Raw genomic sequence first — 23,048 nt, forward strand, 5'->3', positions numbered from 1 at the left:
GGAAAGAGGACAGATGGGCCATATTTAAAATCTGATCAGACACTGCTATTCCAAATTACTGTTATCCTTAATTACAGCTGTGTATGCAAAGGGTCTCCCTTAAGCCACAGGAGCGATCCCAGAGGATGGGAAGTGCTCTGACAGCCTGGCAAGGGCTGGGAACACAGATGAACTGTAACAAACAGCCCAGTTCTACATGTTCCAATCACTGCAGGGTGTTTCACCCTTTAAAACTCACAACTGAATAGATTCAGGAGCTGTTCTCATGAAACCGCTTTGAGGGTCAGCTCATCTCTGCTAGAGCAAGTCTCAGCATGGTATTCTTTTTCTAAGAGTGCTGAGCAGTTTGAAATCTCTTTCTAGGCAAGTTACAGGGCTAGATGTAGCCTCAGTATGAGCAGGGGATGTACATCAACTTATTCCCCATGCAAGAGGACAAATAATGAGGTTTTGCCATGCATGAATCATGTGTATATTCAAATCCAGATAATGAGAGGCATATGTCCTTAGAGCCACCCCTTCTCTGAGGGAACCCACACAGCATCAAGGAAGAAAAACTCACAGTGCAGTACAGAGCAAAAGAGGCCTTGGCTATTGGTTTCTGGGAATCTTACTTTATTTTTGGTACCAAACAGTGGGCCTGTTAGAAGATCTGACCTAAGGATCATCTTCCCCCAGAGTTCTCCAGCACAACTCAGATTGCCTCAAAAGGAAAAACTAAGAGGAAGGCTCTGGAAGTATTGAGGAGGCTGGTCCTGACAGCAGTTTGGCATGTTTCTTCCTTCTAATTCAGCTGAAACTTCTCCAAAGGATCAGAAAGGGAGCAGAGGAGGAGAGGGAAAGTGAGGACTCAGGAGTCTCTGGGCTCTAACTACTTGTCATCACCCACACAGCCAAGGAGCTGAATAGCCATTTAGCTGCACTCTTCTGCACAGAGCTATGGCTCACTGCAACATGCTTTGTATTACTGTACCAGGGAGACAGCCCCTTCCATAAAGCTGGATAAGAACTGAATTAAACACATTTGTGTTTCTAAAAAAATTACAACATAACATTTCAACAGTTGTGATTAATTGATATTTAAAATAGAGAGGAAAAATAAAGCCACGATACATTACTCACCCCTCGGCACTTCTGCTGGGACCGTATCCGTAAGGATAATATTTACACAAGGAAAATTAAACAAAACCACAACCAAAAACCAAACAACAACTGCTCTCAGACACACAGTTACCTGGGGCCCTTGTTCAGTTCTGGCATCAAAGGGGTCTCCAACCAGTCTCTTCTTGGCAAACTCCACGCTGCGCTTGACGAACTCAGGGTAGATCTGCTCCTCCACAAAGACGCGGGAGGCAGCTGTGCAGCACTGCCCCTGGTTGAAGAACACGCCTTGGTGGGCACATTCCACTGCCAAGTCCACTGCGAGATGACCCAGAAGGGAAAAGCATTACCACACGCACAGTTCCAGCATTCCAGTGTTTCCAGACTTGTTTTTTAGCTTTCTCTTTGGAAAACCTCCTTTAAAAATGCTGACAATGGTCCACACCCATTGAAGGCACTCACAGGGCCTCACTGCCCCCAAACCAGATTTTTTGTTGTATCCACCCCCCTTCCTGCCTTTTGTCTTGAGGTCTAGTTTGCCATAGATCCTGATACTTTCTCCCACAAGGACTCACTGAAGGCAGTGACCAGTTTTTCTTGTTGTGGAAATACAAATGTGGATTCCTTGATACCATGCATTGGTTCTTAAAGGCAAGTTTCAGTCCTGATTGTTCGGAAAGCAGCATGCCAGCTTTGGCCAGATCCTTGCAATGCTCACTATCAGCAGCTGCCTCTGACTTTCAACCTGTGCTGTGCAGGACTGGAGAGGATTTTCCAACCATTTTGGTGGTCCCAGGTTACACATATCTCCTAGTAGTACTCAGTCACATAATAAAATCACAATGAAACACACAACATGAGCCCTGCAGACCACCAGGACAGAGGTGAAGGCTGGATTAGATCAGGTTCTACAAAATTCCCCTGACACAGGAATCCCTGCAGAGAGGCTGCTTTGCAGAAAACTGCTTTCCCTGGTGCTTGGCTCAGGCTCTGCAGCACTGTCAACCAAAGAGAAAGCCTACAAACAGCAAACACACAAGTGTAAGATTTACCTGCAACTGCAGCCATCCCCAGGGAGGGCAACATGGGCCATAGGAATGATCCCCATGCTGGGGAAGAGCTCTAGGAATGCAGAACTACATCCTGCCTTTGGACAGAGGTTTCCTCCAGCCTTTGGGGTGGAAACATCAGCCCTGTGAGCTGCCAGAGGACAGCAGAGACACACAAACCCCACCACCCTCAAGCATCGTACAGCAAATACACCCAGCTGCCCATACTCACAGTCTGCATCTGCACACACAATGCAGGGGTTTTTCCCTCCCAGCTCTAATGTCACCCTTTTGAGGTTGCTTTTAGAAGCAGCTTCTTTGATCAGTTTTCCAACCTGTATCAGTGAGACACAAAGAGGACATGAGTTGTTTCCCCTAAAAATCTCAAGTGTGATTCCAACAACGGTGGAAGAGCCTGGATGGCAGCTGAAACAGGGAGAACACTCTGAAATGGGTTGAGTTTCCTACTGCTGTTTCCTACCAGCCCCAGAATTAAGGTTTGAGTTAGGCAGGTCTGAAAGGACAGGCTATGTGGGAGAGCTATAGCTGTATCCTGAAGGGAAGGATTTACTCTGCTTTCAGAACTTAGTAATCTAATGTTGTTAGAAACAGTATGAATTAAAACTATTTAGGACCTTTAGTTGTTAGGGCAGGTTAATTTCTTAAGTGCAATGTAATATTTGAATTTACTCATATTATAATTGTTTTCTTGTATTTTACCTTTGCACATGGAAACCTTACCTTTATTTCTTGCCCTGGAGTGGAACAGTGAGCAAGGAAAGCATGGGGCAACTGGCTGGCAATTACAGGTCTGCCTTTCTCATGGTTTGCCCTTGTAACTTGAGCATGACTCCTGAACTTAGGAGAGATCATCTCTAGTCACTCAGAGCTTAGGCCAAGAGACAGCAAGAATAAGTGCATCCTAGCTTTGCAAGAGGCATTACCACAGGCTGGCTGGCCAAAGAGGAGCAAGTTAATAACCTAAGAGAAGAGATCTATATGGGAAAATTCTTGTAGAGTTTAAGATCAGTATTTCCAAGCTGGCACTGAGCCCAAGCTGGGGCTTAATAACTAAGTCAAAATATATTTTGAATTAGCTTCACTTCCTGGCTCAGAAACAGTAGCATTGTGCTGCAAATACTGCAGAGATGCAGCTGAACTCACAGATGGGTGGAGGGGGAAGAAAACACTTTAAATTACACATGCATTAGCAAAGGTTCTGTCTCCCTTGGTGTTTCCTGCACACCCATGGATTAGGAGACAAGCACAGTGTCTACAGGAGTTTTTTGCCTACAGGCTCCAGCAGCTGAGATTTTCCTTCTGCCACTAATCCACTGGATACTCCTTTTTCATTAAAAACCCAAACAGACACATGTGGGCTGGATGAGTCTATAAGCTCTATTGTTTTCACTCAGCTAATGTCTCATCTGGGCTAAAAGTTTCTGATCTAGGACTTGAAGAGAAGCATGTAACTGAGTAAACTGAGATTAGACCAACTATCAAGAGAGTAAAAGCTCACTGTGAACTTGTACTTTATTGCATTCTGTTTGTTCCCTTGCTCCCTACACAGAAACAGAGGCTTAGCATACCTTTTCCTATGGGATAGGCACAGCAGTTAGGATGTACACAAAGCCACTAGATGGTAGTGTTGGTAAATGCTGCAGGTTTTGAGTGTTTGGAATTACCTTTACAGACCAAGAACACCTTTCAAGGTAATTTGTCATCATTATACATTCACATCACACTCTGCAATTACAAGGGCAGACATAAGAATGGATGAATTCAGCAAATGTTCAACAAGAATAGTGTTCCTCAAAGAAATAAGAAACTGAATTTGCCTGACTGATTTGAAGCTGCCCCCACTGGTGTGATCATTTCCATTCTTTGGACACTGCCTCTATTCTGAAGGTGCAGATCTACTGCAAGAAATATATAAAGCAGTCAGAGGAAAAATGTTCACTTTTCTAAGCAAGCTGTTGTTTGAGAATTTTCAGCAGTGATTACTGCAGTCAGATTTGTTTGCATGTCTCAGCTGTGCTCAATTACATGGTCTTGGCCAAGCCATGTGCACTTTTCCCACATAGGTACGGAAGAGGATGGCTGTAGGTGATTGATAGTGCAGAGGTCTCACTGCCACCCCTCTCATAAACAAGTCAGACACATCTATTTACAGGAAAAAAAAGCTAAATGGAAGGTGCTTTACTGTGCAGGTCTCAGAATGAAGCTCAAATGTTAATCCCCTCCACGTCAGCAGAGAAGACCGTGGGCACGAGGCCATGTTTTTATTTAAGTCCTAGTTCCTCAGAGGTAACTAAAGCCCAGGAAGAATTGTTCAGGGCTCTGACTGACATGTTTTCCAGTTGCAGGGCAGGACTGGCAGGCAAACATGCCCAGAACCTCCATCAGATCAATGACATGATGTTAAGTCACTGCCAGCCTGCCCTGTAGACTGTCTTGCCTTATGTCAGAGCACCTTTTACTTACAGAAATGCGGTGGCTTGGCAAAACCCAGCTTTCAGAGATGGGGGATTATTAAAAGCACAAGGATCTGAATTAGACAAATATCAAATACTTCTCAGAAATCCTATCACAGGGAATGTGATGGAAAAACTGCTGGTTATACAGAAATCGCTGACATTTCATAGGTCCAGTCTTGTATGGATAACAGTTTATTAGAGAATGCAAAGAGGAACAGCAGGTGTCTATGAGAAATCCATCACCTACCTTGGTTGATCCAGTAAAAGCAATTTTATCAATGCTGTCATGGGTAGAAATTGCAGCTCCAGCTGTGGGGCCATAGCCAGGCACAATGTTCACCACACCTGGAGGGAAACCCACCTGAAACAGAGGTTAAAAACAGCTATGTAGAGAATTTGAGAGCACAGCTCATTTCTCAGGAAGGCTGAATTAGTTGTACTATCCTCCTCTGAGCTCTTACCAGATACATCTATGTTTTCCAGGCTTTCTAGTGACATGGCAGCAGGCTACCAGCTGGAGTAGATGTGGGTGAAACTAACAGCCATGCTTAGGAAATGCCAAGTTTCAGTAAGAATTCTTGGAGAAGTCCCAGTTTCAAGTCAAAAGAGAGTGAGTCTTTCAGCCAAACTTGGCCCCCAGCTACTGCAGTGCAGCTGCAGCCAAGGGGTAAATGAATGAAAGTTTGTTTTGAACAAAGGTTGACATTTGTGGTTCTTCAGGGACCAGAGGGATTAAGAAGTCAGTAAAACCTCACTAGATGATGGGGCTAATAAAACAGGAGTACAAAAGCAGATGGTAACAAGACTTATGCAAGTTTCCACCACATTTACTACCTAGATTAGCCAACTAGTAATTTTGCCAAAACAGACAAATGGCAAAACTTCAGGTGAAATTCTAGTGCAAGGAGAACTGAGGGACTTACTGGTTTGGTTTTACTTCCTGAAACAAGAGTTTCAAGGATTATTGCTCTTCTACGTTAGCCTTCCCCTACTACTGAAAGCACAAGGTTGTTTTCCTTGCAATTTCTAATGATGGAATTGCAGAATGTAACACATTTGCTTCATTTCCTATGAATTTTTAATACAAAATCTCAATAAACGGCACTTCTTTTTAATAGAGAAAAAAAGGAAGCTTTTGTTCATGTACTGTCTTGCAAAAAAAATTATCCTCATAAGACTTTTTTCCCCCCGTTTTTTCTTTTCATAAATTGGAAGGGCAGTCTCATTTCTCCTGTGGATGTGACAATGACAAAAGTGCATTTAATGGAGTTTGCATCTTAGCTAATGAGTTTTCAAGCAAATACTGCATGTCAAATTGTGCAAGTAATGGTGTTTGGAGTCAGCAGCAAAGCCACAAAGAAGCAAAAAATTGGTTCAGAACACCCTGAGCCAAAAAGTTTTGTTCTGTTTTTCAGCAAAAATGAAAGCCAAAATATTTTGGTTGGCCAAAAATTATTTCATTGAATGTGACACATAGCTTTGTGCGTGTGGTAACATCTTCTGCATCCTTTTAAAGATGAAAACCAAAAAAGTTTAACTTATTTTTCTGAAAAACTGCAAAGAATTTAGCTAATTTTGGGTGGAGAAAGGAGCATCTTCAAATAAAATTATTCTGCTCTAATTACACTTGTGTCCTGAATGACAACTGTGAGAAGCAGCAAGCTTAGCATTTCAGCTGAAAAAAATTAATTTTACCAGAATTGAATGGGTTTTTTTGGGGGGAATGCTATGCCTGTGTTTGGGGAGGTGCATGTCAGAGTCAAAAAAAGCAGTGGTGCATGACAACTGCACCCTGTACTCACTCACCTTGTGTAATCTTATTAAGCCAAGTAACTGTAGGAGATACTTAACTGGTATTATTTTTCCACTTCCTTTCCTGATGGAAGAGCCCTAAGTGTCAATTATTAACATATCCTTCTATCTTCTCCCAGGCTAAGCCAAGAAAGGACAAAATCATCACTTGACTGAGCCTAACAAACAGACTTCCAGCTGAGAGGCAAAAGCCCATCTACAACTCTCTTAGTTTTCCTCAGTCAGTCACATCCATAGCTACAGGAAGCCGATGTACTGGAGCAGTGCTGGAAGGTTCTGTGCACCTCCCACCCCCTCTGTACAATTAACAGATCTGTTGGCACACAAGATCCTACCTGACAAGCCCTAAACCAGCGTTTTAAATCCCAACCTATCATCTTGCCTTTATTTCAGTTGACTTTACAGGCCAGACACAGCTAAATTTTTCTATGAACCACAGAAATGATGAGGAATTGTTTCCCAGGGCACTCTGTCTTGGTTGAATTATCCCACTTAAAAACAACAAACACAACTCTGTTGTCTAATCACACTCTTTTTTGTCCCATTGTCTAATAAAACTGAGCTGTTGTCTTTCCCTCATTATGGAGAGGGGAAGACAAGGCAGAGGAATAAAACCATCATTTTTTCTCTCTGCAGCTTCCTGGAAAAGGAGAAAAATGCACAGGTTTTGTGATGTTTGCCACCTCCTAGCCAGTCAAAAAGGCCTTTGTAAAAAAAGACTGAAGACGGAGGTTGTTCTCACTTTCCTTTGTGAGGCTTTAATATCTTTAAAACCTAAAAATCTGGACAGCCAATTCAAAATACAACCTTCCTTATGACCTTAAGAGAACAGAACCTCGATGGGCTGTTTGGATTTCCTCACCTCCTTGATCAGAGAGCCAATGTAGAGAGACGTGAGTGGAGTTTGTTCAGCTGGCTTAATGACCAGAGTGTTTCCACAGCACAGCGCTGGTGCCATCTTCCAAACCAGCATCAGCAGGGGGAAGTTCCACTGCAAGAACACAAGTCACTGGTCAGATCAGCCTGGCACAGTCACCTACTCACTTCTATGCAGCCTTTTCCCAGCTCGGGGAGGAAAGGAACTGGGAGGAAAGCCACAAAGAGAAGCGTCTGTTTATAATACTGTGTTTGCTTGGACTAAGGAATATGACTTCCTTGATTTCCCCCTGAGATCCCTAATACTGCTGGCAGTCCTCACGCTAATCCTGTACGTTGGACAACCTTCTGCATGATGTGACCTCATTCTTTAAAGGAGTTTGATCACATTTTGTGTAGGATTTTGGCTGTTCACAGAAACTGTGTTGGAGGCAGTTTCCTGATGCATTCTGTACAGCATCTGTATGTGGGGAATTACAGAGTGCAACTTCTCATTGAAAAAAACCCTAATTTTTCCTCTATTAAGCACTGGCTGAGTAGTTAGGAATTATATAATATCATTCAATTCCAGTTTTATAACTAGGAAACTGCAGTGAGTTGTTCAGGCATGGAAATCTAGGGGAGATCTTATACTCCCTTCATATTGTAGATTGTTCCTTTCCAATTAGTTTTCTAATTTGGAATAAGGAACAGTCCACATCAGTTTTCTCTGTGCTAATCTCTTTCATGGTCATGTGTATTTGTGGATCTTGGAGTCTAAGCAAGAAGTGGAAAATCTAGCTCACACTGAATCTCAGAAAGGTCATTTGGCAGCAGAAAGGATTTCTTCATTAAAAATAATTAATGCTGCTTCAGGGATGATGGAAGTAGGCCAACAGCAAGGGGACTTCTTGTCAAGACTCAAGCCAAGGGCCTTCAGCTATCAACAAAGAAGCCAAGTATGTCAGGAATCCACAAATTCACACTTACAAATAAATTAGCAGTGTAGCTTTTGAGCCATGAGTTCTATTCTTACCCTGAGACAAAGCAGAATTTAGTCTCAAGTGTTATTCTTCAACTTGCTTCAGCCTTTTTCCCAGACCTGTTCCATTTCAGTGATCTTCTGCAGTAGCCACATCCCATAATTTGCCCGTTTGTCTTTTTCTCCTAAGTTTTCTTGGAGGCCTGACTGTGCAGCTTGAGCCATTTACACCTACACTACTTCTCTACACTTTCACAGCATGAAATAGCTCCATTAGGAGCTTTCTGCTGCAGAGTGGCTGGTGAAAGTAACAGTAAAGGACTCCAAGGCTGCCTCATGATATCACCTTGGGACAAAAATCAGCCATATGCTGCTCTTCCTAAGAACTTCTCTTGCTAAGAACATTGCTTTAAATATAGTCAAGCCATAGGAAAATGGGAGGACTGTTAATTGCTATAGGGAAACATACCCAGAACAGTGACAGAATCTTTTTCAATCAAGTAGGAATATACAAACCCACAGGCTGTTGGTGTTACTGAGATCGAACTGGGAAAAAAATTGGAGATTTGTTCTGAGTAAACTGAAGACAGATGTGGTTTTGTTGACCCCAATCATTCTTTATACAAACACAGTGTTGAACTTCAGTCAAATTTGGTTCTGTACTTTCTGTTGTATTTATTGCTGGTCTAGGGTCAACCTGAGATCTTACAAGTCCCACTGTGTCCCCTACAGTGGCCTTCCAAAGCATCCTACATGTAGGCTTTTAAAAGGATAGTTTCCGAAGCACTGCTGAGTGCCAGAGGTGGCTGAGTGTGACAGGAAATACCTTTTAACTGGTGATCAGTGTGAGGAACCTGAGATTTTGATCTTAAGTCATAAATTCTGCTCAGCAGCAGTCACATTGCTTTCTCAGCTAGAAAAGCTGCAAAGTCACCACGACAAATGTTTCATAACCTCCCACTTTGCCTCACTCTGACACTGCCAAATAGACCATGTCCCCTTACCAGCAGGGGTAAAAATGCAGTCCTGTGGAAGGAAAAAGCAGAATTTCCCCAGACATCTTTGGGATCTGGTCCAGACCCGGTATTCCCAGGGTGCAGCAAATCCAGTGTCTCACATGCATTTCTTTCAGTCTTTAACCTTATCTCAAAAGTCAAAATTCTCCATGAACTCTATTGATCCAAGTACCATATAATCATAGAACATTCTGAGTTGGAAGGGATTCACTAGGATCATCAGATTCCAACTCCTGGACCTGCACAGGACAGCTCCAAGACTCTCACCACAGGTCTGAGAGCATTGCCCACTTACTGAGCTCTGGCAGTCTTGGTGCTGTACCCAAACAGAGAATCTGTTGGGTACAGCAATCTGTTCTGAGGCACCATTTGCCTCAGAAATTGTAGGATACCACATTTCAAAGCATTTTACAACCAGACAGGAACAAACTCTGTCTCCCATGAGCTGTAAAGTCTTCCTGGCTGTCTGTTGAAACAGAGCAAGCAACACATGCTAACACTGGAGGCATTCCAAGAACTAGCCATACTGTGCCCTCAGCAGAGAATGAGACCTCAAGGAAAAGAAAACTCTATTCAATGAGATTTAATCCCAGAAAGCTCAGACAACAGCCAGATGTAATTAATTGATAATGGATATGATTTAAAACTCAAAACTATGCAACAGCACATGGCAGCAAAAAGCCAGCACTCATAATGCTGAGATGGTTGTCCCAGCAGTGTGAGAGTCAGAGCTCTGACTGGTCTCTGGTGACTGGTGTCAGCCTCAGAGAGCAACAGAGCATCTGATTAGGAGACCCACCCTTCCACTGCAGAGCATTTCTGTTGCCAAGAGCAATTGGCATGGGGGTAAAACACGAAACTACATCAGGCCACTGAGATGGGAGTTCCCTGCAGAACAGCTGTGTTTAACCAGGCAGCAAATAGTTGCAGGGTAGGATGGAGTGCACATGGAATTTCCAGTTCTATGGGAGATGCAGGGCACCAGCACTGTCACTTACTGGGGTTATGGCTCCACAGACACCCATCGGCTCGTGCCGGGTGAAACAGACAAAATTTTCATCTGCAAGACGAGAGTAAAAGGGAACAAAACAGTCAAAATCCTCACTTTTACAGGAAGTGTGTAAGACAACTGCACACTAACAAGTTGGGGACAGAACTAAATTAATGTTAGACAGAGAACACTGTGTTCATCCTGACTCATGTCTTTGGGACATCCCAGGTGGATGAATATCTGAGTGCGGGTCTTGTGCCAGCTTGAAAGCCAAACACCACTCATGGTCACAGTGCAATATTTGAAAACCAGGGTTCAGTTCTTTCTGCACACTCCCTGTGTTGAGGCTGAGGGGAGGATAACTCTTTATCACACTGAAGAGCAAACATAAGTTTCATTCAGATTGTGTCCTACTAAAAAAAACAAAGCACTTTTCTCCCTGAAGGAGAGAGTTTTAAAACCCATTTTCTACAGGAGTCGTGTTCAGTGTAACAGGAATTGTACTTCTGCTAGGAAAACACAAAAAAATGAAACTTGAACTGAAGTAATACCATTCATCTTAAAATACTGCTGTTACTATTTCAAAAAGATAGCAGGAAGAACATTTGCCTTTCAAATTCATTCTTGCTGAACACCTAGTTTCATTATGAAGATCTGACAGAGAACAAGAACATTTCTAATGATGGGTTCTGGAAGTGATCTCAATCAGGACAAACAAGCAGTGTCCAGGCAAGCAAAGCTTTACACCCCTCTGAATGAGGGTGACAAATCTCAGTTTATATGATTGACATGGCTGCCTTTGCTGTCTGCACAAACTGAACTAGCTCAGCCCTCCAGAGCCTTTCCTCTGGTGACTAATTTCTGTCTGCAGTGCCTGTCCTTTGCACAGCCTTCGTGATCACCCACACGCAGGGACAAAAGAGGCTGAATTTGAAAATACTCTGTATTGCCCATTGTGCCACAGGGACATCCGTTCTGTTAACTTGGTCTCTCCAAAACCATATTTGAACTTCTATAGCTGGACCAAAGTGTTCTCTCTGTGTGACTGTTCTGACCAAAGGTTTCTCTGTTAAAAAAGCAGAGCCCACCCATTATTTTCCAGAAATCTATCCAGGCACTGACAAAGCCCTCTCAACAGGTTAAATATTGAAACGTCTGCTTAAAATGCATCCTGAGATAGAAAGAAAGTGCAGGCCATTTTTGCAGGTTTTCAGAAGCCAGCCTTTCCATGTATCTCCCTCCCCTTCAAGCCTGATCACATCTCAGCTCTGAAACTGGGTCTGAGGGTACTCACCCACTGGAATAGTTCTGCCTTGAATTTTATCAGCCCATCCAGCATAATATCGGAGTGTTTTTATACAGCCTTCCAGGTCAATGAAATAAGCCTGCAGAAAAGGTTTTCCTGTGTCCATTGTTTCCAGAGTCTGAAAAAAACCAAGTTGCATGCACTGTCAGATAAGGTAATGTTTTGGGGGTTTTTTTTCCCCTTAAAAAAGAGCTTTTGAAGAACCCTCTTCTCAGCTTTATTTTGCCTTGTTCTGAAGACATGGAATGTTCTTCCCTCCTCTTATATTTAGAGAATGAGCTTGTTAATACAAATAAGGCAGAAGGGAAAGCAGACACAGTTACTCTGGTGTGTACAGGAGTAGCTTTGTTCAGGGGCTGTGATGAAAGAGCACCTTCCAGAAGTCTCCAGAAGGTGAGTGTGGGTGGAAGACAGGGCTTGGGTCTGGGGCACTGGTCAGAAACAATGTGAGTGTCATGACTTCACCCTAACTGACTTTCCAACACAGATGTTCTGGAGTCCAGATGGTGTCACTAAAATCAGTCAGAGCTACTTTCCCTTAATTCTGAGAAAAAAAAAAAAAAAAAAAAAAAAAAAAAAAATCTTATTTCCTGCTTCATAACCCTAAACCCAACCTCTGAGAAGCCTCTTTTGTCCAATGATAAACATACTTTTTACAGAGTTCTGGTAAAGTAACCTTTGGGCTCAGATCTGTGCTGAGCCCAGGGCGCAGCAGAAGTTGCTCCACTGAAGCTGCACTGGTGCTGATCAGCTCTAAACAAAGTCCAGGCTGAGCCTGTGTCCTTCACACTCCAGGAACAGAATGCTCAGGGAATGCTTTGTTCTCCACTCAGGTCATTAAATGGGATATTGGTGCAAATGGCCAGCACATCCATAAAGGAAGTACTATCCCTTGGTAGATTGAAACATCTTTGTTTACACATGAAGTCATACCCTGTCATCCTCCACAGACATTAGGGTCCAAACAGCACTCGAACAGACATTCCCCTTGGAATGGCTAGGATTGTTATCCACTGAATGTCTGCTGAAACAACTGATTTTTATAGGTCATTGCTTAGCACTCAGCCAAGGCAGCCAGGGCTGGTTTTCTGCAGTGCAAACAGCAATGCCAAACAAGCCCTCCCAGACCAGAAGGACAGCAGAAAGCTTGAAGTGAGTGTTCCTGTTCAGGGCAAAGGAGGGTGCTCTAAAGTCACATCAAAAAGTGAGCAAAAATAAACAGGGTTTATTCACACATGGATATATATATTTTATTTTCTTCCCTCTTATTTGCTGGCCAGAACTGTCTTCAGAACTGAATGTTTTGGTTTTGCCCTGCTGAAAGAGAAAGCTGTCATGTGGTTGAGAGACAATGTGTTGGAGAAAGAGACCCAGCTCAAAATAGCCACACAGGCACAGGCTCCTGAGCACATCCCATGGATGTCAATTCCTACTGACCTCAGCAGGACACTGGCTCAGGTACCTGCATATCTGACAGCATGGAATATCATAAATGCCATTCTCTGAAGATAAAAGTGCAGTATTGAACTGGAGAGTGCTCAGATCCAAGCACTTAGGTGTGGATGGACAGCAGCCCTAAGCTGAGGATGTTTGGGTGCCATTTGGAAAGGAGTACAAGGCCTGCAAAGTCCAAAGGCTTCTACCAACTGAGCACATTTTAGCTCAGGTTCTTATCCCTTTTTTCTCCACCAGCAGGACTCCTCCAGGACAGGATCACAGAATAGTGATCACAGAATAGTTTTTCAGTGCAGAAGTCCAAGTTAACACAGCTTCACAGCTATAAAGAGACTTTCCTGAGCCAGTACATTCAATATGGAAAGAAACAGTTCCAACTTACGCACATTTTAAACTTTGGATGATAATCCTTCTCTGGCTGGATCTCTTTCCAGGCCCTAATTTTAAGGGTAGGAATTTGCACAGAAGTCCAAACCCACCTGCATTTTTGTAATAAAGAATGAGTCAGCTGTGATGGTTTGGTGTGCTTTGGTTGTTTTGGTGTGTTTTGGTTTTTTTTAAAAAGGATCTAGGAGACAGCTGTAAACATCAATGATTGTTAAAACTAAAAATAAAAAATATTACTCTGAAAATTTATGTATTAATATCTTTAATCACTTCAATAAATAGCTAAAGTTCTGCCAAAATCAACTATATAGAAGAACTGAGAGCCTTCTAAGACACCTAAAATCCTCCAGAAAGAAGAACAAAGTCATGACTGCTATATGGACTCTTCTGCCCTTCATGAAAGGAGAGAAAAGAAAAATATTAGGTAGATATGGATACACCAGAGTTATGAGCCAACTGTTGCTGGCTTATCACTGCTCCCAGTACTTACTGCCAGGATGACTCTGTCCCGTTCAAGAAGATCAGCCAGTTTGTGCAGGAGTCGTCCTCTGCTTGGGGCATCCATCTGTCTCCATAGAGACCCCCTCTGGAATGCTGCCTTCGCTGCCTCCACTGCATTATCCACATCAGGCTACAGAGCAAAAGAAAACCTCAGGTTACAAGGAAGGAGCAGGACAATGCCACAGAAACTCCCCCAGGCTGCTTCCTAGTTGATGTTCGTGGTAGCCAAAGCCAAGCTGTCCAACAAAACCACTTTCATTTTACTCCTGGATTTCAATCCAAGCCGGGAATATGTTTTAGGTTTGGCCTGGGCTCATAAACAACCTTGAGGTCTGAATACCAATAGGGTCTTTCAAGGGCAATTTAATGTAACTGACTTGTTTATAAAATAATCCAGAATCATGTTCCTGCCAATACAGGATGTGACACTGGGGGAGGATGAAGAAGCATGACAGGCCACTGGCCTACATGAATTAGCCTCCTCTAAACAAGTGTGGGCAGGAAAATCCCCCATGAGACCAAGATTTTATCCAGGGAAGTAATTACAGCTCAGATCCCACCATCCAGTTCCCCTGGAGCCCATGCCAAGGCAGTTAGCACACTAAAAATCTCCCTTAGATCCTAGAACACATTTCCAGAACATTTCTACCAGATGGGAAAGGTTTTGTTATTCAGTGCTGTGACAAAGACATTTCCCCTACACACACTTAGAGCCATTCTCCTTTCACCTCCCCAACAGCTTTACCACCCTCTGGACCAAATCCAACTCTGTTTAACCAAGTTACTAACCAGATGGGGAACAAATTCCCTCTCTTCCCACACCATCACCCCCAGAGCTTCCTGCACTTGCTCTGGCCATGGTATGCCCTGGACTCCTCCCTTTACCTCACATATATTGATTTAAAAAGTGAAGCCAAGGGCATCTTCCCAATCCAGTGGAATCAATGGGAACACTGCCACAAACATCCGCGAGGCCAAGGCTGTACCTCAAGCATTGATAAAGCTTTGGACAGACTCCTGCTGTATGTAAGGTCTGGCACAGCCCAAGCCTCACTTCAGCTGATGGAGAACTTGCACCTCACTGCACTATATGGCTCAAAAGGGTGGGAGAGGAGGGAGGGTGTCAGACCTTGATCATTCCTCCCAGCACTTCACCACTTGCTGTCATCTATATCCTATCTCAAGTCTTGTCTGGATACAATTAGGAAATAAGCCTCTGCATTGATCCAACAAGGTCTGGCCACTCTCCCCTCACAGGGGGGATGTGTGGTGCTCAATCAAGAAAAAATGTTGTAGGGAGACATGTTGCCTTCTTAAAAAGTTCACGGTCAAAACTGCAAGTCATCACCCAAGGCAATGGCACCTTACATTAAATTTGGTTCCTTTCCTCTACAAGGAGATCACACAGCTTTGAAACAGTCTGACCTACACTGTCAGGAAAAGAAATCCACCCTTTTGGAAGCACACAGATGGGAAGTCATTGGAGGAAACTTGTGCTGTCACAGGATGGCTCTGGTCCAGCAAGCGATGCTGGTGAGGCAGAGGTGTCCAGAGCCACTGAGCACAGACAGGCAGGTCTTGCCTGGGGCCCATCACCCACAGGCACAACAGGCCTTTGAATGGCTCACTCTGCTGGAGTTCATCTGGATTCAGACTGGCACATCACAAAAGCCAGAAGGCACCACCAGCCACTGCACACATATATACTCCCCATCCTGCCTGCTGGAATGAAGACTTAAGCTGAAAGAAGGCAATATTTATGTGACAGAGCAGGCAAAGGAACATAAGTGTGTCAGGTTTAAACAAGTCTTCTCTTAGCAGCAATTAATTTGGTCTGCAGCCAGGCTGGGAGCATTGATGTGCAGGCAACTGGGTCTGCAGTGGCACAATGCCCTTGGTACTGAGGGTCTTCCCTCTACCCTGGCACTCAGGACAGGGGGTGAGATGGCTGCATAGGCAGAGGATTTCAGTGCATGCCCAGATCTTCCCTGGTCTCTGAAAATGGGAGCACATGAGCCCTGCTGCAGCTCCTGTAGAGACAAGAATGAAGACAACCACATTTCTCAGACATTCTGGGTACAAATAGTGGCTCAGAGCCTGCAGTCAACTGTCACACAAGCAAACAGGCTTTCCCTAACAGCCTCAGGGTAGCACCACCAAGTGATATCCTGAGAGCCTTTCTGCACAGCCTCAATAGGCTTGAAAGACCAGCAAAAACAAGGAAATTCTTCAGAAAGGCTAAAATGCCGTTCTTAATCCATCCTGTTATGACTAGGCATTAGAGGAGTCTGAAAGACATGTTCATTGCAGGCATGTTGCAATAGGTAGGCACAAGGCGTGACAAAGTGATTTCTAACTGTCAAGGTGCCAGGAACACCCTGTGGTGCACAAAACCACAGGAGGAGGAGATCCACGCATCCTGGTGCGCCACTCAGATCTATAACAGATTTACTGGCATTACATAAAAAGCTCAACTAAGAATATTAAGACTGCAAAGTCTCTACAGTGTTGGGAAATGTCTGCAAACCTTCATACCCACCTGGGATGTTTGAGTTATAATACAACCCCCAGTTACACAATCACATACCTTCCCCCCTGAACAAACTGAACACTGTCCTTTGTTCTAAGCTGCCTCATCCATCTTCCTCCTCTACCTCAGGTCCTGCTCATCACTGCTCCTTTTATCTCTCCTGTCTTCTTTTCCTCTCTCCTGCCCTGGCAGCATGCTGCAGAGCACAGTGAAGACCATCATCCCACTGGCTCTGTGAGTGGGGAAAACACCTGCAAAAAAGCCTTGCTCTGCTTCAATCTCAAGGTGCCCCAGAATGCTCCAGTGAGGAGATGTGCCAAGAATGAAGCACACCCACTGGAAACCATCTGTCTTCAATTCAACTACTGACTTCTTCAAAAAGACTCCACTGTGCACATCTTTGGAAAGGCACTTTTCTGACATAGGGCACAAGCATGTCACAGTTCCTCAGTCAGAAGAGGTTCCCTGACCTGCTCTCCTGCAAACAGTCCACACATTGAATTGCTTTAACTTCCAAACTCAAGTTCTAAACAGCTACAAACAGCATCATAACAGCCAAAAATGTCCAAATGTCCAAAATCATATTGAGGACACTGCAAGTCTGCTGTGGTCTTACCTTAGCTTGCCACTACAATCTGAAGGGGACAGGCTGACTGTGAACAAATCCCTCTCACAACCTTTCAAAGATCTACACAAGAGTGAACTGTTTAGAAATGATCATGACAGAGACTTGACAGTCACAGCTGTGGACCTGCTACCCACGCTCTGTGGCAACTGAGCTGGGCATTCCTTTGAGGAAGGAGCACTTTTCCCCTGCCCTTGATAGATGTCAGCAAGCTGCTAGAAGGAAAAAGCCTGTCTTCAAGTGCTAGCACCAGGACAGCACCAGAGTTACTCCTTTTCCATTATCAACCTGGCAAACAGTTGGACACTAAGCTTTTATTTGTGAGGTAAAAAGCCTCCCAGCATCCAGTGGAAACAGTCACCATTTTATTTTCAAGGCTTCTTTTTCCACACAGACTTTTCTTTATCCCTCAACTGTCCCATCAAGGACAATTCCGTAACTAAAGAACGGACAACAAAACCTTTGCTTCTAGGCTTATAAAGCATTGGCCAAGTTTCAGCATCAGACTAAACTGTCATCGCTTAGATATTGGATGCCAAATTTCCACCCCTCACGTGCAGCCTAAGCAAAACACTCTGCGTGGCCAGGGAGGGGCAGGTTTCTGTTCAGGGCTTGGGAAGGGGAGTTCTGCTCCCAGCCTGGTGTGAAGCCAGAGCCAAACCTGGCAGAGCACAGCTGAAGCCAGAGCCAGTAGCAGGAACTGCCACCCCTGCAGTGGCACTGGCCAGCACAGCAAGTACAGTGGCACATGGGGACAAGGCACTGGAAAGCACCACCAAACACAACTCACCAACTCCTGTGGTGACTCCAGCAGACTGGAGTTACAGCCCCAAGAGGGGATGAACCAGAGCAAGGGAAGCCTCAGGGACCTCAGTTTTCCAGAAGAGAGTGAGACATGGCTAAGTGTCACCAGAAGGCAAACAGCTACTTTGGGACAGTTGTTACCCACGACTGTTTTAATTAATCCAGATCCAGGTCTAATCCCCACTCAGTTTCTTGGAAAAACCTACTTAGAGCAAAAAATTGTTTTAAAAGGTATGATGTATAGGAGTAGAAGAGGCTTTCAGCACCCAAAGCACAGCTAGCTTACATTCTTGGCTGCAATTTCCACTAAGAAGTCAGTCACCTGTACTGAGTATCCAGGGGGAGAGGGCTCCACTGACTGGAAGTTTACAGCAACTCTCCTGCAAGCTAGAAGCTGAATTCAGACAGGGACAAATATCAAGGAGGCAAACTGCAAAACTGGCCTGATAGTTCTGTATAAAAATTTTCTTTAGCCAACATTAGAAGCAGGCACAAACTGCTCATGTAATACTCTGTAGCTGCTTGAGGAGACACTTAGCTCAGGGAACAATAACATCATGGTTTCTGCCTATCAAAATACAGTTGCATCAGAGCTTCAATTCCACTGTTTACATGCCACTGCAATTAAACACAGTTGTGTCTTACCCAGTCAGGATAAAGAAATTACACATAATGTTTGGTTCTGCCTCAATGCATAATTGCCCCATGGATGCACAGATCCCCAGTGACAATAAGTCTTGGAGGCTGCCTCACAAGCATTGGACAAGCTTAAATACCAAGAAAAAGATCTCAGTGCAAGCAGAAATGGCCATGCTGCCCATCACTTACTGCCCACAGCAAAGAGCTACCAAAGCCCTGGCACAGCACAGCAGCTGTGAATCAGCTTCCCATGACTTCCTGTGCAAAGCCAGATCTTGGCCCAGCTCTTTTCCATAGGTCAGACCAGCTGGCCCATACACAATGAGCTGCTTTGGACAAAAAAAGTGTCATACGTGATTGTTCCTTACCTCACTCAAGCAGTTACATCTTGGGTTACTCTACAGCACACCAGGGCCAGACAGGGACTACTAAAGTTCTTGAGATACTGGTTTGATTTTAGTGAGAGCTGCCACAACCCACAATACCAGCTGGAAAAGCAGCACCACATCTCCAGCAGCAAGAGGTCAATGTTTGCATGACTGAGCTTAAATTCCCACAAGCACTCAGGTTATTTGTTGACTGCATTTAAAAAAGGGGGAGTTTCAGTTCAGTGTCTCCAACAAGCTGCCCTACAGCTGGTGTATAAACCACCCCCAGCACAGGGCCCAAGTCCTGTCAGGGATGTGTACACACCATCACTGCTACTTCCTCAGGCTGGCTGTTTCCTTCCAGTCTATGCCACAAGAATGATGCTTAATCTCATTCCTCTGACAGTGTTCAGCAGCCAGTTCCTACCAGGGAAAGTGTCTCTGACAAGTTGGACAGGATTGATGTCACCCAGCCCATGTAATTCTTGAGCAGCACATCAAGTGTCCCAGACCTCCAGCTCAGTCTGGCCAGATGGATGTTGTTAAAAGCCAGTTTTTCCTCTGTGTGCATCCCTACAAAAAGAAATCCCCAGAAAAATATTTTTTGCACTGCTTGTCCAACAACACTTACCTTATCTCCTTCCTCAATGTCACAAATTTTCTCCAGCGTTGAAGGGTTGTAGGTAGGGAACTTCTTTCCACTTGTAGACTCATGCCATTCATTGTTAATAAATATCTGAAGAGATAGCAAGGGGAGTGGGATGAGCAGGAGGAAGAAAAACAACTGATAAAGAAAAAAAACCCACAAGTGCTCCTCAAAGGTCCAAAGGCTCTTCAACTTCCATCCATGGCAGAGTCGAGCATACTCAGTCTCTCTCCCAGGGCCACTGCTGGCAGTACAGAAGCATTTCTACAAGCTTTGTGCACCCAGGTAGTTTTGAGCCAGAGGAAGGCAGAGGATGGGTCCCACACAGTACAACACTGGGATTTGGCAGTGAGAAATGGGCAGTTTTTGAAATACATCCAATGGGAATAGCAAGCAGACACCAAGAGAAACTTGTATGGTTCAGGCAAAAGGAGCCCCCTGTTACGTGTCACTGTACAATTATTACTTGGCTGTTTGTGCCCTGCCCTGGGCTACCTCCACAGCTTGCTTCCCGCTCCGCCATGTCCAGAGGAGGCGGGTTCTGGCTCACTTCTACCCCTCCATGCCTTGTCACAGGCCAGATCAAGCCTCCCACGTCACTCGGAGTCATCTGTGACAAGATTTAAGTGTTTCAAAATATTGCATTTCCAGAGCAAGAACAAACAGTCCCAGCATTGCGTAACTGAAAATGCATTAGATACTGGAGTGTTGTTACTCACTGTAAACAGAGCATGAATACCTATATCCAATTAATTGATTCAGCATGCATCTTATCCACGCTGTGATCTGACTTGGCAGTGTTATATTTTATAAATATACTTTAAATAAGATTAGATGAAGTAATCTTTATTAGTAGCCTGCTAGTGGCTGTAAGCTAGTACTTTTATTTGGAAGCCATCCACATTTGCAATCTTGTTTATGAGTCTCTACACACCACCAGGAGATTAATGTTGCATCTCTTACATTTGGAATTCCCACTGCTTTGGGTCATAGTTTTCTCTCCTTGGGCAGCTTTTTTTTCCTGAAAGGACTTTTTCTTACTATTTCTGCATAAAGCAGCTGAAGTGTAATCGGCGTAGAAGCTGCACTGCTGGACCCGCCTGTTTCACACAGGCAGAGAAAAAGAAAATTTCACAAAAAATGTTGCCAAGGGAACTCACAAGAAAAGATACAATGTTAGAAATATTAACTTCAGTTTAAGACAGCAGTGCTCCCAAACTACCACTGCTATCCAAGTGCTACATTTTAACATTTACACATTTTATCTTCAGTTTTTCTGTGTTTCACTAATGAAGAAAAGTCGTATTATAAATGTAGGAAATACAACAGGAACTGTAAATTACAGTATCAGGTATATGCTCACACTAAGGTTTGCAAAGGATACTGATTTTTCCTTTGCATTCAACACTAATTCCATGGGAAAGTGATGTTCCTACCAAGTAGTAAAACACAAGAGTGACAGGATCAGACTGTTTTAAACACAGCATATACACTGGCTTCATTCTGGAAATCCATCACATATCCCAAGTCTTTGGTGCCAGGAGTTGAAATGAAATCGAATAATATATCAGCAGTTCATGCTTCATAGCCAGAATCTGAGACAAGGAATTGTGGACGGATCACTTCCATCACGTACCCATGACAAGCACTAAGCTGCTCTATAAGTAAGATCTTTGTTAAAAAATTTTTCCTCTTCCCCAGCCCCGTAACTGGTAGAACCAAAAATAAAAATCTCCTCTAAGCAGAGGGAAGCGTTCTGTCAGCTGTAAACATCTGGTGAAACACAGAGCTTGCACAAAACCCCTCACAGTTTTATGAAAATTGACCACTGCTCATTATTTTCTCAGATGCACCAGGAGCATCAGATCAAACATCAAACTCACACTTTTAATTTACGGTGGTTTCTACTTTAAAGATACTACCTTGACTCTTTCAGCGCTCACAGTCTCTGGCAAAACTGTGGAGCATAAACTGCGTGTTTTAAAACGCACACGGCTGCAGGATAAGATCCCTAAGGAGTGTTTAAAAGTGTTCACAACAATAAAAATAACAAAAACCAGAGCATTTGGATGTTTAAGAAGAACTCAAATGGCCGTGTCCATTTTGGACACAGGAAAGAGCCATTTGTGAAGCATTACGCCATTCTGCAATCAGCAGCTGCAGATCCAATTTGCTGCTAAATGACAAGTTTATCTGACAAATCAAGAGTAGATAAATTTGGGATGTTAAAAATTAATCCAGTCCAGTAATTACTCCTAATTGCTAATCTGTTTCACTACTTTGGATGCATAATTCAAATCAACACATCGCCAGATAAGCTATAGCTGTTTACTCCTTCTGAGTGCAAGGGAAGGAACTTCAAATTCTGGTTTTTTAATACAAAAAGGCAAAAGTAACACACTCATTCAGCCCCTCCAGCTCTTTAAATCCAGGCATGAAGTTGAAATTATGGCAGTCAAGGCTCCACAGCAGCATAACCAGCCAGGACGCTTTCCCCACTGTGCAAGGCAGCAGGGTCAGGCTGTTGTGGAACAAAAAGCAACTTGGTGATCGCAGAGCTACAGCTGAGTTGGGAGCAGGGATTTCTGCAGCCCTGCTCAGCTCCACACGAGCCTCACCTCTGAGGGACAGAGATATCAAGCTCAGAAGCCTTTGGTTTATGTCAAAAGGTCAGGAGCAACTGTTTAAAGGGAAGCTCAATGGTGAGCAGAGAGGGGAGGGTTTGTGTGGGCTCAGTGCCCGGCCCCTCATCCCGTGGGGAGGCCATGGAGTTGGGATGAAGAGTCATCAACATGAGCACCGCTCCTCTTACAGAGCTACAGGACGGCTCCAGTCTCACAGAAGAGCCTTTCCACAAGGCCCAGTCCCGCCGGACACTGGACCTGCTCCAGGCTTCCTGTGCTCAGCACCACCCAGACCCACCACTGGCACCGAGCCACCTCCCCGCAGGGGAGCTGTGGGTCAAGGACGGTTGAACACAGCCCCAGCAAGCGGCTTCCTGAGGGATAAACCCCTCCTCGCCCTGCCCAGGCTCACCCCATCCAAATCGGATTTTGCTTAGCACCAGCAGGGAGCTGGAGGCGTTCACGGGTGGGTTGGGAGGGGAAGATGGTGTCAGGCACCAGGGCGAGGAGCCCAGGGCACCTGGGGCAGTGCAACAGCTTTGGTGGGGTTATTTTATTAAAAAGGAAAAGTTAGGTTTTGGGCATTAGGATTTGGGCAAGTGTTGCTCCATTAGAAACACCACTGTCAGCTGCTTGCTCCACCTCAAACCCCCAAAAACCTACTATCTCAGACAGCAGAAGGAATAAAAGAAGCTAAGAAAAACAACACTGAGGGTGAAAATTTCGTATTGAATATAACACCTCACCGCCACCCTGACTCCACCGAGCAACGGCGACACCACGGCAAAGCCCACCCGCAGCCCAGCGCCCCACGCCTGGCGGGCTCACCTTGGTGTACTTCACCTCCAGGCTGCGCAGGGGCCGCGGCAGCGGGGGTACT

At 44.4% G+C, this 23,048-nt stretch overlaps 1 protein-coding gene across 1 annotated transcript in view; it reads right to left on the bottom strand.

Moving 5' to 3' along the window:
- ALDH1A3 (aldehyde dehydrogenase 1 family member A3) overlaps positions 1-23,042 on the bottom strand; it is a 33,648-nt gene extending 10,606 nt beyond the window's left edge. Inside the window, exons 1-9 of the mRNA XM_017736547.1 lie at positions 22,997-23,042; positions 19,530-19,634; positions 13,922-14,062; positions 11,578-11,707; positions 10,291-10,352; positions 7,302-7,430; positions 4,875-4,988; positions 2,383-2,485; positions 1,235-1,419 (exon numbers count right to left, since the gene is read on the bottom strand). Of these exons, the coding sequence (XP_017592036.1) occupies positions 1,235-1,419; positions 2,383-2,485; positions 4,875-4,988; positions 7,302-7,430; positions 10,291-10,352; positions 11,578-11,707; positions 13,922-13,996 (798 nt within the window). The 5' untranslated portion in view covers positions 13,997-14,062; positions 19,530-19,634; positions 22,997-23,042. The remainder of the gene's footprint in view (positions 1-1,234; positions 1,420-2,382; positions 2,486-4,874; positions 4,989-7,301; positions 7,431-10,290; positions 10,353-11,577; positions 11,708-13,921; positions 14,063-19,529; positions 19,635-22,996) is intronic.
- Positions 23,043-23,048: the final 6 nt, after the last annotated feature.

This window comes from Corvus brachyrhynchos, unplaced genomic scaffold (assembly GCF_000691975.1).
Source record: "Corvus brachyrhynchos isolate BGI_N302 unplaced genomic scaffold, ASM69197v1 scaffold200, whole genome shotgun sequence".
In the NCBI taxonomy this organism is placed as follows: domain Eukaryota; kingdom Metazoa; phylum Chordata; class Aves; order Passeriformes; family Corvidae; genus Corvus; species Corvus brachyrhynchos.